The 18,912-nt window shown below is 38.7% G+C and overlaps 1 protein-coding gene across 1 annotated transcript; it reads left to right on the top strand.

Moving 5' to 3' along the window:
• The first annotated feature begins 6,606 nt into the window (after positions 1-6,606).
• On the top strand, positions 6,607-13,966 carry SSTR2 (somatostatin receptor 2). The gene is made up of 2 exons (XM_007482715.3): positions 6,607-7,396; positions 11,938-13,966. The coding sequence occupies exon 2, from the start codon at positions 12,041-12,043 to the stop codon at positions 13,130-13,132; it is 1,092 nt and encodes a 363-aa protein (XP_007482777.2). The 5' UTR covers positions 6,607-7,396; positions 11,938-12,040; the 3' UTR covers positions 13,133-13,966.
• Positions 13,967-18,912: the final 4,946 nt, after the last annotated feature.

Here is an 18,912-nt window from a genome sequence, read left to right as displayed (position 1 = left end):
CAAACAGTCAGAAAGAAACCATTCAAATATCATGAAGCTACAATCAGGATCAATCTCTAGGTGGACAGCTTACCAGTGATTTTGCTACTGAGGCTGGCCCTTAGAACACACACTGTCTTCCCAGAGCCAGACTTGAAGCTTTCTCCACATGGCAGAATCTGCCCAACATAACACAGCTAGGAAGTATCTGAAGTCAGATTTGAACCCAGGACTTCTTGTTTCTAGGTCTAACTCTCAAATCACTGAGCAACCGAGCTACCCCTCAAAATATAATTTTTAAAACTATTTTTCTGTTTTGTGTCTGTTTTCTTTCACAACATGACTAATATAGAAATATGTTTTAAATGACTGTACATGTATAACCAAATTGCTTGCCCTAACAGGGAGAGAGGGGGAAGAGAATTTGAAACTCAAAATTTCAAAAAAGAAATGTTAATATTTATTTTACATGTAATTGTGAAAAATAAAATATTTTTAAAAGAATAAAATTAAGGAAAAATAAATGTTTAAAATATTTAAAATTGTTTTTACATTTAATTGGGAAAATATTAAAGAGATAGTTCAGGAACCTACATTAATAACATAGCTTACTTCTTTTATTTAAAAATTTCCTAATTCTTACATTTTTGGGGGACTTACTAAGAGACTACATATTAACTAGAGATTAAAGAAAATTTTAAATTAGGGTAGAAAGTATTCTGAATGTTAGGAATTTTCCTAACTGGTGACTCTGAGCTACTGCAATTTTCTTTTGATATAAACTCCATTAAATAAAGAAAGGGACCATATGGACCTTTGGGCCATTATATTGTTCCTTTGCTAAACAGCAAACTAATCATTCTAACTAGGTATTCCTGATTAAATTGCCAGAGAGAAAGGAGACAAAGAGGAGTTCTTAGCTCCAAAATCACTCTACCACAAGTTCTATGCTAATTTTTCCCTCTGGATCTCTATAAAACAAGTCTAATTCCTCTTCACTCTCATCTTAATATTTCATTTTTGGAGAAAGTCACTTACCTCCATAAAAAAAGCACATTTTTTTTTTTGCCAGTAGGCCAGGAAACAATATCAGTTTTATTCATTTATTCTTTCAGGGTCACATCCAGAAGAGGTAGATAAGCTGGTAGAATATTAGTAAACTCTTAGTAGTTATTTACAGTTATAATGAACTAGAGTAGTATAGTTCACAAAGCACTGAATTTGGATCAGAGGACCAATGTTCAAATTTCAGTTCTGTCACTTATTACCTATATGACCTTGGTGAAGTTACTTGGCCTCTTCTAGGCCTTAATTTCCTCATTTGTAACTTGAGTTCCTTATTTTGGATTCAATGACTTCCTGGGATCATTCCAGTTTTACGTACAGTAGGACCTCATTTTATGTGAATCAACATATAAGAATTCAGGTATATATAATTGGCAGGCAAAAAATAATAATAAAAACAGAAAAAATGTATAAAATAAAAAATTTTAATCATGCACTAAATCTTTACCATTTCCCCAAGTGGAGTAAAGTCTCATAGCAGTTCACCCAATCATATTTATTCGTACTCTGAGAAGTATTAGTGTGAGTCATTACAATGTTTGTTTTGTGCCAAACATTAGCTCCCAAATCAGTCTTTGCCTAGAGTTCTAGATTATAACAAGTTGTGTTAGAGTCAGAACAGTGCTTCTCTTCATTTATTAATGCTATTTAGTTATTTGTTTTTTCCAGATTACATGTCAGTACAATTTTCAATAATCATTTTCTGACATTTTGCAATCCATGTTCTGTACCTCCTTCCTAACCTTCTCCAAGATGGCAGGTAATATGATACAGTTTGTACATGTGTTATAAAATATAAATTCCTGTTTCAAAAGAAGATGTATTGCTTATTCTAGAGTAATATTTACAGAGGAAATAAAGTGAAGAATGGCATGCTTCAATTTGCATTCAGACTTTATCAGTTCCTTCTTTAGCAGTGGATAGTCTTTTTCATTATGAGTCCCATGGAGCTGTTCTGGATCCTTACACTTCTGATAATAGTTAAATCATTCAGTTGATCACCATACTTTATTTCTGTTACTGTGTACAATATTCTCATGGTTCTGCTCACATCACTTTCCAGGTTTTTTCTTATGGTGCAATTGTATTCTATTATAATCATATACCACAACTTGTTCAGCCATTCCCGATTGATGGACATCCCTTCAAGTTTCCAGTTCTTTGGCATAATAAAAATAACTCCTACAAGTATTTTTTGTACAATAGGTCTTTCTCACTTTTTGATCTCTTTAGGATATAGATTTATTAGTAATACTGCTTGCTGGGTCAAAGGGTCTGCATAGTTTTGTGGCCCTTTGGGCATAGTTCCAAATTGCTCTCCAGAATGGCTGTATCATTTCACAGTTTCACCAACAGTGTATTAGTGTCCCAGTTTTTCCATATACCCTCCAACATTTATCATTTTCTATTTTTTGTTATAGTAGTCTGATACATATGAGGTAGTACCTCAGAATTATTTTAATATGTATTTCTCTAATTAATAATTATTTAGATAATTTTTTCAAATAACTAAAGAGAGTTTTAATTTCTTCATCTGAGAATTGCCTGTTCATATCCTTTGGCCACTTGTTGATTAAGGAATGCTTTGTACTCTTATAAACTTGACTCAGTTCTCTATATTTTTGAGAAATGAGGTCTTTGTCAGAGACACTTGCTATACAGATTTTTTCCCATTTTACTGTTTCTCTTCTAATCTTGGTTGCACTGGTTTTGTTTGTGTAAGCCTTTTTAATTTAGTGTAGTCAAAGTTATCTATTTTACATCCCATAATGTTCTCTATGTCTTATTTGAACATAAATTCTTCCCTTCTCCATAGATCTGAAAGAGACATTAGTCTAGGCTTCTCTTCCTTGTTTATAATTTCACCTTTTATTTCTAAATTATTTATCTATTTTGACTTTACTTTGGTTATGGCATGAGATGTTGGTCTGTGCTTAGTTTCTGCCATATCATTTTCCAGTTTGGTCAGCAGTTTTTGTTGAATAGTGAGTTTTTCTAAAAGCTTGGGATCTTTGGGTTTGTCAAACAGTGGGTTACTATGGTCATTTACTACTGTGTATTGAGTGCTTAATCTATTCTATTGATCCATGATACTCTATTTCTTAGCCAGCACCAGATTGTTTTGATGGTTGCCACTTTATAATATGCTATTTAGTTATTAATAATGGTCCCAGAGTACAAGAGTTGTGATGCTGGTAGGTCTGATAAGCCTAAGAAAAGTCATAAAGTGCCTAGGTATGTTTACACAGGAAATACTTATTAAATAATGGGGTTCTCTATTACATATAATTTTCAACTTATGGGAAGGATTTTGGAAAATATTGGTCAAGTAAAATGAGATCCTACAGTATATGATTCTGTGGTGCATTGTTTAAAATTAATCATTGAAGCTATTTGAAGGTAATTCAGAAGCTACCAACAGGAAAAGGAAATCAAAAGGACAGTCAAAGACCTCTGAATCTCATTTGCTCCCACTCATACTAGAAACCAATCTAAATTATTATTAGAATAGTAGTCTCACATTCTGGGGGTTCTTAATGTCCATGAATTTTAAAAAATATTTTTGTAACTGTATTTCAATGTAGTTGGTTTCCTTTGTAATTCCATATATTTATTTTATTAAAATTTTTTTAAATTAAATTTGTTTGCTTGTTTATTAACATTGGTGTTCCCAGGTATCCCTCTCCCACTCCCACCTAGCTCGCATTAGAGAAGGCATCATTTGACAAAAAAAGATATACATATATAAAACTATTCTTGCTTGCTTCTATTTATCATTTCTTTTCCTAGAGGCAGACATACACAAGTTATTCTTCAAACAATATTTCTGTTGCTATATATAAATGTTCTCTTGGTTCTGCTCATTTTACCCTTCATAATTTCATTCATGTTGTTTAAAAATTAACCTGATCTATGTATATATATCCTTTAATCCAGAAATACTACTCCTGGGACTGTAACCCAAAGAAATCAGAGATAGGAGAAAAAGATTTACTTGTACAAAAATATTTTTGTGGCTCTTTTTGTAGTAGCAAAGAATTGGAAACTGAGGGGGTGTCTGTCAATTAGGGAATGGCTGAACAAATAGTGTTACATAATTGTAATGGAATCCTGTTGAGCCATAAAAATTAACAGGATGAGTTCAGAAAAACCTGGGAAGATATAAGAATTGATGCAAAGTGAAGTGAGCAGAACCAGAAGAATAGTACATATGGTAACAGAAATATTACTCTACTTTCAACTGTGAAGGATTAAACCATTATCAGCAAAAGAAGTTCCTAAAATAACTCCAAGGGACTAATGATAAAAAATGCTATTCACAGCCAAAGAAGGAACTGTTGGAATCTGATTGCAGATCAAAGCATGCAATCTTTCATTTCCTTCATGAATTTTTTATTGTATATGTGATATGTCTTCTGTCACAGAATGTGGAATATGGACTATTTATTGTCTGAAAGCACTGATATAACCTATATCAGACTATTTACTGCCTTAGGGAGGAGAGGAGGACAGAGGGAGAGAATCTGAATCACAAAATGTCAGAAAACAATTGTCAAAAAGTGTTTCTACATGTAATTGAAGAAAAAAATAACTCATGCATCATTTTATTCATTTAAAAGCATTATTCTGAGAAGGCATCCATAGACTTCACCAGATTGCCCAAGGGGAATCAAGACACAAAAGAGGCTAAGCACACTTGCACTAGGCAAACACAAGGGCTATTATACCAGTTACAACTGTTCCCTAAAATAGGTGCAGAGTCATTCTTCTCAGCTCAGCTGAATTCACACTTGTAAAGTAGTAGGACAGAATGGAAAGAGGTATAGAATAAAAAGATTAGTGTTCACACCTCAACTCTGCATGACTTTGAGCAAGTAACTTTACCTCTAAGTCTAGGTTTCTTCATTGACAAAATGGAACTTCTAAAAATGGTCTCTATATTCGCTATCTCACATTGGTATTTCAAGGATCAAATGAGATTGATCTCTAAGACTTTTTCCAGCTCTGTCTTTCTAAGATAATGTAATTATAAGCACAACCCACATTGTTTACTTTACTTAGTCTCCAACATTCAGTGCAGGGCTCTCTATGAAAGGTGTTGCAATGGAAATTTATTACTGATTCTGTTTGGAAAACTGGAACATCTTCCCTCTCCAGCTCTTCTCTCCAAGCTTATTACCTGCTTGACTAGTTTACTTGCCTTGAGTAGCAGGACAGAATTAATCATAGCTCTATTAGGTGTTTGACAGTTTCCCAAACTCTGAAATATATATTCAAGCCTCAAAATGACAACATCAAGTCTGCCCTTTCCCCTTCCAGGCATCTCTCCCATATATGTGACCTCTTGTTGATACTTCATTACCGGGCCCCAATGTCCATCTTTAGGGCTCATACAAACTATTTCCAATGAATTGTTAAAGTGGCAGATTGAACAGCAGCATAGCAGACAGTGAAGGTACCGATTGATAATCTAGTCTATGGTGAAAACAATGGAATCAGAAAGACTATTTTCAACCATGGAAAATTATTCTAAATCAATTAACTAAATACAATTTTTCAAATAAAAAAAGAAAAAAACTATTTTCAAATCCAGCCTGACTCTTGCTAGTTGTCTAATATGGGGTAAGTCACTTAATCTCCCTAATCCTCATTCCCTTTATTTATAAAACAGAGTAAAATATACCCATGGTCCTTACACTATATGATTGTTGTAGGATCAAATGATAACATATATTTAAAGGGGAAAATTGGATGGTTTAGCAAAAATGATCTAAGACACTTTCTAGCTGTGTGACCTTGGGCAAGTCACTTAACCCTCATTGCCTACTCCTTTAACAACCCCCGCCCCCACCATACCTTGCCTTGGAACCAATCCACAGTCTTAATTCTTAGATGGAGGGTAAGGGCTTCGTTTTTAAAAGTTTTGGTCTGCTATTTCAGTCCCACTCTTTGTGAGCCCTTTTGGGGTTTCTTGGCAAAGATACTAGGTTTGCTATGTTCTTCTCCAGCTCATTTTTACAGATAAAGAAACTGAGGCAAACTGGGTTAAGTGACTTGCCTCGGATCACACAGCTAGGAAGTGTCTGAGGTCACAGTTGAATTCAAGACACCCAGCACTCTATTTTCGGTGCCAGCTAATTGCCCTAGCAAACTTTAAAGCTCTATGTAAATGTAGATTATTTGTTATTCTAAGGGAGAGGTACTCGGTTTTGCATTTACCTAATAGACTATGGGGACACTGCCAGATTTTTTTTTTTTAGTTCACTAAAATTAGGTGCTATAGAACTCTTACCTTTGCATTTTTTCCTGGACTCTTCCCAAAGAAAGGAAGGGGAAAATACACAGATCAAGAACTCAAGTTCGTTGCTAAAAAAATAATAAGGAAGCAGCTCTTCACAAGCTGTCCGAGAAAAACTTTCTTTTTTACTTTATAGTCACAAGCTACTGTGAGTGGGGAAAGTAATTTGGTAGAGGTATCTCTGATATGATGAATACGGGAAAAATACAGTATCATCTGTGGAAGGCATATTTGGGCTCGCTCGCAGTGCTTACATTTGGCAATGGAGAAGGATGGATGTAAGCTTAATTCAGGGGACTAAAACCAGGGCAGCACGCAGCCAAATAGTACATTTTTGGGCTGAAGAGGACAGCTCTCCAGGGATCTGTTTCTCTTAACCCACAGCAGGCAGAAATGTGTTGATTAGAAAACTCCCAAACCAAGTAGGTTACAAGTCTTGGAGAACTCTAAAGAGGTACCCTGGCAACTGCTCTTAGGAAATCCAGAAATAATATTAACTCTTCTCCTTCCAGCAAACAGGTCCTCCCTTTCGGTCACTGTCCGGCTGTTCAGAAGCCTCTCCAGAGGGCCTCTCCAGAAGCTTTAGGTTGTTTTCTCTGCTTCTCCGGCCCTCCCCTGCAGGTTCTCCCAAAGGACAGCGAGAAGTGGGAGGAGCGCGGGCTAGTGTGACGCAGCTTTTGGGGGAGAAGGAGGAGAAAAGTGGGGAGGGGGTGGGGGTGAAGGGCTTGGAGAGAGTAGGCGATGGAGAGACCGGCGCACAGACACACACGCGCGCGCACAGACAGAGAGAGCATCAGCTCCCGGGGTTCTGCTCTACACCATCTGTTTGAAGGGCTGCAGAACGCAGCTGTCTGAGCTCCCCGCACCCAGCGGCCGGCAGGTCGAAGGTGAGAGGTAGAGCAGGTAGGCTACGGCCCCCGGAACCTGGAGAGGACGAAACAGGGAAGGAATTCTCGCACCCAATCTACTTCAGGGACCCCTACCTGAAGGAAGAGGGGATCAGAAGAACGGAGAGAGAGGACTAACTGCATCAGCGGAGCTGACCCAGAGAAGGTGAACACACAGAGTGTGTATTTGTGTATGTATATGTGTTTGTGTGTGTTTGCGTGCGTGCGTATGCTGATCTGTAGTTAGTTATGTGAGTGCTTTAAAGTGTTTGGGTGTGTTGCTTTGTATCTCTGTGTGTGCGTGTACGCAACGAGGATCTATGGAGGGTCTCGGTGCGTTGTTTCACATACGTTTGTGTGTGTGTGTGTGTGTGCAGGATCTACGGTTGGGTGAGAATGTTGTGTCTGCGTGTGTTGCTTTACATGCGCTTGTATCTATGTGTGTCCATTTCTGTGTGCTAGATCTGTGGTTATTTGATTGCATCGGAGTGTGTGGGGGGGGGTTGGTTTGCATTCCTTTGTGGGTGAGTATGTGTGAGTGAGTGAGTGTGTGTGGTGTGCCTTTTTGTCTTTATTGAGGACTACTATGTAAATGAATGGCTGCGGGATGTGTATGTGTATGATCGAGGGTCGGGATGTGAGACTCCGTTTGAGTCCTTGTGTGCTGAGGCTGAGTGCGCGACGCCCAAGTTTGAGTCCGATTGCCTCGGTATGTTGGGAGCATTTCCCACACAGAAGACCCTACATACCCCCATACATAGCCAGCCCCGTGACCTCCTCTACTTAAGTATTCTGGTGGGATATTCTACAGGTGAAAACTTCTCTCCAAGCTTCCTCTGGGCTAATAGATCCGGCGCAGCGGGGTCGAAGGTAGGTAACCTGAGCTCTAACCCTTGTGAGCAACGACCACACACACACTCGAAATAGAGGATTGGCTTCCTAGATACACACACACACACACACACACACACACACGCGCGCGCGCGCGCGCGCGCAGGTACACACGTACACGCGAAATTGGCTTTCTAGGTCCCTTCCTGATACTCTCTGATCCCTTCCATCCGATGCTGAAACCTGGGAAGAAACGGAGGTTGGGAAGAGAGAAGTGGACAATTCCTCGGAGATCGAAAGAGGAATTCGTCCAGGTTATGTCTCTCTCTCTTGTCTTTAACCTGTATTCCCACACAGATTTGTGCCATAATCGCATAGCCCCTCTGCAGCTACTTCTTTGCCGGGGTTTGCCTGATCTCTCTCCTTTTCCCTCTCCCCTCCTCCCAGGGAGTTTGGGGATGCACTTAAGGGAAATTCTTCCTTCATTCTTTATTTTCTCCTCCTTACCCCTACCAGGAAAGTCACTGGGGTTGTACGTTTGTCAAGCAGCCTAAGGGTTAAGAGAAGGAAGAAAGGAAGAGGCTTTTGTGTTCGTGTGTATGTGTGTGTGTGTGTGTGTGTGTGTGTGTGTGTGTTGGGGTGGAGAGGGTGCGGGGGAAAGGGGGATCTGTTCTTCTGTGTTGAATTCTTCCCAGCCACTCCTTCTAGTCAAGTATTGGTCCTGCATTTCCTAGCCATTCTAGTGTCTTTAAAGCCAAGCAACTGTGAAGGTCCCTTAGCGGTTCAGCTCCGTTCCCCTTTCCCTACCTCCCATGCAGTCTCTCTTGCTCCTAGGAAAGAGAACTGATTTACTTTGATGCTGCCTTGGGGTGGGAGGTGGAAGTGGGATGATCAGAAGGCAGTCAGTCCCCTTACTCTGGGTACAATCCTAGCTGCAGAACCTAGAGGGAGCCACCAGTCACCCATTCCAGTGCCTAATAAACCTTACACAATAATAATTTAAAAAAAAATTCTTCCATGTATTTAGTCTCAATTCAATTTAAAAAAGGAATTGATTCAGCCAACTTCCTTGTGTCTGGGCCCATGATATCCATTCCGGAAGGCAAAAGAGAACTGCTTTAGGCATTGAACGTATTTTTAGGAATCTCGAACCCTTCTTGAAAAAGAGTAATGTAGCCCAATGCAAGCCCATTTCTTTGATGATAGACTCAGGATTTTTCTTCATCTGCTCTCTTACCCTTATGTATTAGCAAAAGACTCACCTCTCTTTTGCAATTTCTTTCTTTCTCCAATGTAGAGTCAGTGTTTTTTAGTTCATCCCAAAAGGAAATGACAAAAGATCTCATACAATTTATTCCTTAATGAGCTTGACCCAACTTAAGAGAAGAGCATACTCTTCAGGCCTTCCTATTGCTCTTTCTCCATCACCCCTACCCATTGCCCCAGCTGTCTCATTAAGATATTAAAATGGAATAATTTATATACATATTCTGAAAAATAAGCTGGAGCCCAGGAGAGCATATTGGTTGTTTAAACAAATTTAGAAACAATGTAAAATCATAGCCATAAACTGCAAAGAGAAAAAAAAAACCCCAACACTAAAGTGGCAATAACCTAAGGAAATAATCAGAGAAACAAAACGCCCTTTCTAGTTTTTTTCCCCCTGAAAACCTCTTCTTCTGAATTTGATGCAACTTTGAAAAAAATTAAGAATCTCAAAAGAACTTTGCAAAAAGGCACACTGAAAACTCAAACTATCACTCATTTTAGATTATATGGGTGGCACGTGCATGCACAGATAGGTTCAGCAACATTCCTGATAACCCACAGAAAAATGATGAGGAAAAGGGAAAGAAAAACAAGTCTACTCTTCTAGATCCAGTTTGTCTCCTTTCAGTCTTATTCTCCTACCTAAGGCTACCTGATTATGCATGAATAGATAAATCATTTATTTAAAATTGAAATATTAGAAAAACTGACCAGCCAGGTGAAATTTCATGGATCACCTCAGGTCTGAACGGTTATCATTGTCCTCCAGGCATGAAAGCAATCCACATAGAAAGTTAATTTATTCCCAATCAGAGTCTGTGGTCAAGTCTCTGATTTGTAAGCCCTCTAAGGTCTGTTCTTTGATCCATCTCACTTCTCACAAGACCCAGTTTTTCATAGAGAGATTTGAATTCAGTTTTTTATTATATTCTATAATATTATGTATTATATAAAATAATATTATATATATGTATATAAACTCTGTAGACTATGATTTGCCCAGGGTCACAGGCACAATTTGAACCCATGTCTCAGGTCTCCAGACTAGATCACACTATCTTGTCTTTATGAGGGTAGGATTCCTACTTACTGATTTCTGGTTGATTTCCAGTTCACCACACTAGAAGAGGTTAAGTATTGTAGCAGAAAGAATGCTGGATTTGGAATCAGTAAGTCCTGACTTTATGAGTTCTGCCACTTTTTGCCTGTGAGACTTTGGGCAAGTCATTTAGCCTCTTGAGTGGTTTATTTTCCCTTATTTATAAAACAAAGAGTTGTGAAAGAGATCACTTCAGAGGTCCCTTCTGGTGCTAAGTTATGATTTTATAACTAAGGAAACAAAGACATGAGACCAGAAAAACCCCAACACACTGATTTTTTTTTAATTTGAAGAAAGCTAAAACATTCATGAGAGTTATATAAACAGATTCACAACATAAGCAGGTCTAGATAAAAATGAACAAAACAAAACAACAAGTTATTTTTCAATATTTATTATTTAATAGTCATCCAAGCAATCATTAAGGCCAGTTTAGTTTTCCTTACTGAAAAAAAAGCTAAGACTCCTATCTCCTTGAAAGCCTCAGGCTGCTCATCTCCTCTGTTTGTCTCAGTTTCTTCATCTATAAAATGGGGAAAATAATAGCACCTTGCCTCCCAGGGTTGCTGTGAGAATAAAATGAGATACTATTTGTAAAGCAAATGTCCTATCTCCTTGAGAGTGGGAGTTGTCATTTTGTCCAAGTTTTGGGAACTTTTATGGTATAAGCCCATTTCAATTCATTTGATTTTTTCAATTGCAATCCAACCCTTTGTGATCCCATTTGGAGTTTTCTTGGCAAAGATACTGAAGTGGTTTGCCATTTCTTTCTCTAGTTCATTTTACAGATGAGGAAACTGAGGCAAACAGGGTTAAGTGACTTGCCCAGGGTCACACAACTAGGGAGTGTCTGAGGTTAGATTTAAACCCTGGAAGATGAGTCTTCCTGACCCAGGCCTGGCACTCTGTCTATTGCATCTCCTAGCTGCTCATGGGCACATTAGCTTTACAGAAGTGAAAGCACTTTTTCATTATCAAAGGATTTTTCTATAGCTATATTATTGTTTACAAATGAAATGGGATGAGAAAGCACAGTTGACTCAACAAATTCTCAGTCTCATTATCAACTTAAAATTGGTAGCTACTATTGGTAGCTCAAGAGTATTATATTATATTATATTATATTATGATCTTTTTTTCCTGTGGAAGTTTCTTGCATAAGTGCTTAGAATGGTGGTATAACCACATGATATGATTTAACAACAATAATAATAATAGCTAGCATTTATATAGCACCTATTATGTGCCAGGCACTGTGCTAAGTGCTTTACAAATATTATCTCATTTAATCTTCCCAACACTTCTGGGAAGTAGGGTGCTATTATTATCCCCACTTTATAGATAAATAAACTGAGGCAAACAAGTTAGGTGACTTGCCTGAGGCACCTATAATTGTCTATGGTTGGATTTAAACTCATCTCTTCCTTACTCCAGATCCAGTAGTCTATCCAATGCACCAGAAATAAATAGCCATTGGCTGATGAGTCAGTTTTCTTTTTCCTTTCCAGATGCCACAATTTGTCTTTTGTCTCCAGGATCCTCTAAGGTGAAAACTGTTTCACTTCAAGTTCTTTGAACTGATTAGGGGCAGTCCTTTGTTACGAAGCAGCCATGAATCTGGAGTTTGAGCTACTCAATGACAGTTTTTTTTATCCCAGTGGGTCAATGGTATCTGCAAACAACTCAAACGTAACTGATCCATACTATGACCAGACTAGCAATGCCATTCTCACCTTCATGTACTTCATGGTCTGTATCATTGGGCTGTGTGGCAACACACTGGTCATTTATGTCATCCTTCGTTATGCCAAGATGAAGACCATCACCAACATCTACATTCTTAACCTGGCCATTGCTGATGAACTCTTCATGCTGGGTCTGCCCTTCCTGGCCATGCAAGTTGCTTTGGTCCATTGGCCCTTTGGCAAGGCCATCTGCCGGGTGGTTATGACTGTTGATGGTATCAACCAGTTCACCAGCATCTTCTGTTTGACTGTCATGAGCATTGATCGTTACCTGGCTGTAGTCCACCCCATTAAGTCAGCCAAGTGGAGGAGACCCCAGACAGCCAAAATGATTAATGTGGCTGTATGGGGACTCTCCCTGCTGGTCATCTTACCGATCATGATATATGCTGGTCTCAGGAACAACCAAGGGGGAAGAAGCAGCTGCACCATCAACTGGCCAGGAGAATCTGGGGCATGGTACACAGGGTTCATCATCTACACCTTCATCTTGGGGTTCCTAGTGCCCCTTACAATCATTTGCCTTTGCTACCTATTTATCATTATCAAGGTCAAGTCCTCTGGAATCCGAGTAGGTTCTTCCAAGAGAAAAAAGTCAGAGAAGAAGGTCACCCGCATGGTATCAATAGTCGTGGCTGTCTTTATCTTCTGTTGGCTCCCTTTCTACATTTTTAATGTTTCTTCAGTCTCAGTTGCCATCATGCCCACTCCAGCCCTCAAGGGCATATTTGACCTTGTGGTGGTACTTACTTATGCCAATAGCTGTGCCAACCCCATCCTATATGCTTTCTTGTCTGACAACTTTAAGAAGAGCTTCCAAAATGTCCTCTGTCTGGTCAAGGCGACTGGCACAGATGATGGGGAGAGGAGTGACAGCAAGCAAGACAAGTCCCGATTGAATGAGACCACGGAGACCCAGAGAACTCTCCTCAATGGAGATCTCCAGACCAGCATCTGAACCTTCTCTTCCATAAAGAAACTTTCTGTTCTGCCCATTGGCTATAGCCTTTTCCTCCCATCTACTTCAGCCTTGTCCTGGAGAAAGAAGACAGTTGTCTAAGATGAGAGAAGAGTATTTGAACCTGCTTTGTCTGAGTACATGGTAATGCCTACACTAAATTGATTACCTCCTCACTTAAAGCGAACATTTAATATGCAGGCAGGCTGTTCAAAGTATGGTTGGAGAAAAAAGGATTTACTTGGATATGATTTCCAGGAATGCTAAGACTCGTCAAAAATAGAGATTTGTATCTGTGTGTTTGTCTTTCAAATATGTTATGTGACCATGTGTTATTATATGAGTATTTGCATCCTACAAATTTATATTCATATTTATATCTATTCTCTATACAATCGCCTAAATTCCTTGTGTTTGTGTATACATGCATCCCATAGACAATGTATGTAGTATAGATGGATGTCAAGTGAAAATATGTACACAGCTATGTAACACTTTACTGAATTCAGGCAAATCATTTTTAAGCCTGAGGAATGGAAAAGCAAAAACCTTTCGAAGAACCAGAACATATGTTCCCATGTTCTGTCTGACATACTCCAAGGATTATTTATTTATTCTAGTGAATTTAAGCAGTAGTAATTGTTGATTACTGTATATTTATTAAGACAAACACGTCTTTGCTAGACAACTGTGTTTCTCCATCTCCAGTTGGGAACAAGAGTGGGATGGGAGTGGACATTATAAGGAAAAATTTTAAATGGGCCATGATTCTTATGGAGATCTCTTTTATGTGTCCCTACAGTGGAAATTAATAAAAAATGAAGTAAAGAAAAATACATGTTAGAAACAATAAAAATGTCACAATAACCAAAGATAGTAATTAAATTGAAAGAGAGAGAGAGGGAGAGGGAGAGGGAGGGAGAGAGGGAGAGAGAGAGAGAGAGAGAGAGAGAGAGAGAGAGAGAGAGAGAGAGAGAGAGAGAGAGATACTTAGATAGAAGGATAGATGGATGGATGGATGGGTGGATGGGTGGATAGAGAGATAGGTAGAGAGCAATAAATAGAAAGAAGAAGGAAGGAAAGAAAGAACAAAAGAGAAAATTGGATGGATAGATAGATAGATAGATAGATGTTAGAGATAGGCAAAGAGATCAATAGGTAGATAGATAGATGGATAGATAGATAGATAGATAATTTATTAACTACTTACTATGTGCCAAACACTGTGCTAAGCATAGAAGCTAAAGATACAAGTAAGCAAGACAAACCTTGTCCTCAAAGAGCTTGTATTCTAATGGGGGAAACAACACATGTAGGGGTGCTGGAAAGGCTGTGGGTAAGGGAAGGGCTATGAACAGAGTGGCATGGTTTGGAGCTTGTGGCTGGGGAATGAGGATCCTGACCCATTCCAGGTAAGATAAAGGGAAGCTCACCTATCAGAATCCCAGGTGGTTATGGGGACTCAGCCTGAGGTTCGGGTGGGAATGATGACTAGTAATTGAAATGGAATTGAAAAGTCTTTTCGAGGAAGTTTTTAAAAAATTAAACCTGACACCCCCCCCCCCCGTCTTAGAATCAAAACTATACATTAGTTCCAAGGTAGAAGAATGGGGATTAAATGACTTGCCCAGGGTCACACAGTTAGCTAGTACCTGAGGTCAAATTTGAACCCAGGACCTCTCATCTCTTGGCCTGGATCTCAATCTACTGAGCAATCTAGCTGTCCCCCTCAATGGAGTTTTAAAAGCATAATATGCAAAATGAATTATTCTTTTAATGCACACTGAAGGCTCAGAAGCGTTGTCCATAGGACATCATCATAAACCAACTAATAGATCTAGATTTACTCTTTATGTCTCTGTGTATAGAGGGCAAAGTATCGCTCCACCAGCATCTTTCCCCACTAGAAATATATAGATCATTTAACTAACTGTAGTTCTGAAGCTATGATTTCTCTGTGTTCTTTGTCCAGGAATATCTCAGCTATCCTAGAGGCAGCAAGGTGGTTCAGTGAGTCCCTGAGTCAGGACCAAGACCTGAGTTCAAATCTAGTCTCAGACACTCAGTAACTGTGTAACTCTGAGCAATTCACTTAACCTCTGTTTACTTCAGTTTTATTATCTGTAAAATGGAGATAATAAAAGCATCCCAGGATGGTTGTGAGGATAAAATGAGATAATCTTTCTAAAGTGCTTTGTAAACATTAAAGCACCATATCGATGCTATATTATTCAGAGCCTGTGGCATCAGTCGTATTTTATGCTCCTAAAATAGAAGGATATCATAAAAGATAATAAGGAGAAATCCCAGAGCTGTGGCTCTGTGTGGCTTCCTAGATTATAATCCCAGAGCTACTGTTTTGTGTGGTTTTTCAAGATTATAATTTCCTTTCCCCAATTAAAGAATCCTTATTATAACTACAAAAAATGAGGGGGAAAAGAAGATAATGAATACAGACGATGCCCACTTCATAGAAATTGGACAAATTACTTAACCTCTTTCAAGCTGTAGATTCCTGATCTGTAAAATGAAGTTAATAATAGCTAGCATTTATATGATGCTTTAAAGTTTGCAAGCACTTTACAAATATCTCACTTGAGCCTTACAACAACCCAATATTATTAACGTCTTAATTTTACACATGAGCAAACTGAGGCAGACAGAGCTTAAATAACTTCCTTAGGGTCAGACAGCCAATAAGTATTTGATGTCAAATTTGAACTCAGGTCTTCCTGGCTCCAAGACTAGCATTCAATTCATTGCACCACCTATACTACCTATCTCACAGGGTTATTTTCAAGAATAATGCTTTGTATAGGGGGCAGCTTGGTGGCCCAGTGGATTGAGAACCAGGCCCAGAGACGGGAAGTCCTGGGTTCAAATATGACCTCAGACACTTCCTAACTGTGTGACCCTGGGTAAGACACTTAACCCCCACTGCCTAGCCCTTACCATTCTTCTGTCTTGGAACCAATACACAGGCAGAAGTTAAGGGTTTAAAAAAGAATAATGCTTTGTCAACTTTATTTAAGTATCATATAAATATGAAATATTATTGTTATGAAGATTTATAATACGAATTATTACCATTAAGAAGGAGGAACAGAAAGTCAGAGCTAATTTGGAATATGTCCAAGGGATCCCAAGTAAGGTTGATCTAATTACAACTTTGGCCTAAACCAGGCTTTGGGCTTCAGCAAAATATTTTTGAGACTCCAGGAGGTTTGAGTTCCTGCTCTGTGTGTTTTCATCATAATGACATCATTTAAATTTTTTTCTTGTTTTTTCATATCCTCTAGTGCTATTTTTCCAGGCCATAGCAAAAGGAAAAAAAAAAATCAGTATGAAACTGGAACAGAATACAAGTAATTCTCATAATAGAAAAAAAATGCCCCTTTGAGGCCAATACCTGGAAAATTCAATATCTATGTCTTGGCATGTAACTCATCACTTTGTTTAGCCACATTTTTCATCAGAACCTCAAATTATCAAGAATCACAAACAGAAGCCCCCAAATAAGCCAGCTTTGGGGATAAACTAGACCAGATGGTTAGAAAAAGGTTTTGCTGCTATGAAAGGGTCAGTTCCTCTAAGCTGTGACTTTAAGGCCTTTTGGGACTAGTTCAACCAAAGAGTAGGTCATAGATATTCAATACAACTTAGTAAGAGCCTACTATGTTCCAGGTACTTGTGGAGACAGTGACAAAAAAATGAGAATCGACCTTTGCCCTCAAGGAATTTATATTCTCTCTCTTGTAGAGGGATTAAAAAAAAAGTTTTCTATTACCTTTTCTGCAGTCTAGTGAGGAGCCTGAAACAGTGTTTCAAGAAACAATACTCTCCTCCATTTACACTCCCTCTAAACATGTCAGTGACTGAAAACTGGCAGATATCCAAGGAAAAAACTAGGTTATCTCAGATGTTATGTATCTGGGGTATGCTTAAGAAGCAGAGGTAAATATTAACCAAGGCTTAGTGACAATAGGAGAAAAAAAACAATATTGATAGTCCTGGGATTAAAAATGAGGATAATAGCATTAAAATCAAATATATCTCTTGATCACTGGACTCCAGCAGCAATCTTTCTTCCACTGAAGAATGTTTCTAACAGGAGAGAGCTGATAACTGCATTTGATGAACTTTAGGAACCTGGAGGAGTTGGGAGAAATTGGGGAAAAGGTACAGTAAAGGTTATTTTAAAATTTTAAACATTAAAATTAGAAGAAAGCTGCTAGTATATCTGCTGAACTTTAGGTGACTAGTGGATTTGGGAAAGGGGACAGAGATGTGGCAATGATTATTTTTTAATTAAAAAAATTTTTTTAATTGAGGTCTGGCATTGCCCAGAAGTTAATTTCATTTTATTATTCAGCCTTTTCAAACATGATAGTTATAGATTTTTAAAATTCCTTATTTGGCTTAGGATATAAGAGGAGACCAGGATCCCCTCCCCTTAGAAACCAGTGAGTGATTCTATGTGGAAGCTGACTTAATTGAGTTCTCACTCCCTCAATCTAATTCAACAGTCATTTATTGATTGTATGTTATTATAGGCATCACATGGCTTAAGTGTGAGAACCAAAGTGGGAGTGACGTAGATAGCATTTCTTTTCAAAATGGAAAGATACCAGATCCTCCTGAAAAGAAGCTATCTTATCTCATGAATCCAAACCAGGAAGGTTCCAGTTATCCTATTGCTCATCCTTCACTTTCAAAGAGGACCAATGACATCACTCAGTGATATCTTGACTTCAGCATGATTGGGTTTAAGTGAGGCAGTTGCACAAAGTCATCAGCCTCACAATCTTCCAGAATCATCCAAGTCCAGTGGCTAAACAAAAGTCAGGATGACGGTCCAGGCTGCAAAGGATGATCTTGACATCTTTGAGGTCTGGCCAAGCTCCAAGTGCTCTACAGTGTAAATTGTTCTCATCCACCCATTCCAGCTGGGAGAAATCTTCACATGCTTGGGGTAGACACTCCCCTAACTCACCAATGGGTTTGTAATCCACTGGTCATTTTCAACTTGGTTTTGCCCATCTGCTGAGATACTTTACTGGGGAGTGTTGATAAGTGCGAGTTGAGTAAAAGGTGGATATCAAAGGTGGGTGAGCATCCCTGAAAAGTGTTTGGCAAGCCCTCACACTAGAGGTGCTAGTCCTCCTTGAATAGCTTATAAGCAGAAGGTGGTGGTCAGTTGTAGTGAGGTTAGAATTAAGGAAGGACAATAAGCTAGGTAGCTTAGGGGAGAGAGAGCCAGGCTTGGGTTGGGAAGATCTGAATTCATATCTGGCCTCAGACCCTTATATTTGTGACCCTGGGCAAGTCACTTAACTCAAATTGCCTACCCTTGCCATTCTTTTGCCTTGGGGAAAAAAAAACTTGTATCTATTCTAAGATAAGGCAAGGGTTTAAAGAAATAAGAGAAGGAAGGAAGGAAAAAGAGAGAGCCATGTATAAATACAACCATAAAGTAGCCAACTGGGATCTGTAAGTTACTGATGTTCAAATCCTAACACTACTCAGAAAAGATGCTGATAAAAAGCCAGGAGAAGAACATTGAAGGGGAAATATAAGGAAGGAGCCCTGTTATCACTTCCTAAAGCTGATTTCTTCAAATTAAACAGATGTCAGAAGACCTTTGAATCTTGGGGCCAGTCACTTCACCTAGTTTCCTTTTCTGTAAAATGAAGGGGCAGATGATCTCTAAGGTTGCTTCCAGCTTCTTCCTTATGTGAGAGACAGAATATTGAGGAGCCAAGATCAGTTGATTTGAAATT

The sequence above is a fragment of the Monodelphis domestica genome, chromosome 2 (assembly GCF_027887165.1).
Source record: "Monodelphis domestica isolate mMonDom1 chromosome 2, mMonDom1.pri, whole genome shotgun sequence".
Lineage (NCBI taxonomy): Eukaryota > Metazoa > Chordata > Mammalia > Didelphimorphia > Didelphidae > Monodelphis > Monodelphis domestica.
This window is presented reverse-complemented; position numbering and strand designations above follow the sequence as displayed.

Excerpts from the sequence above, each read along its gene's own strand:
- SSTR2 (XM_007482715.3), top strand. The coding sequence starts at position 12,041 with ATGAATCTGGAGTTTGAGCTACTCAATGACAGTTTTTTTTATCCCAGT.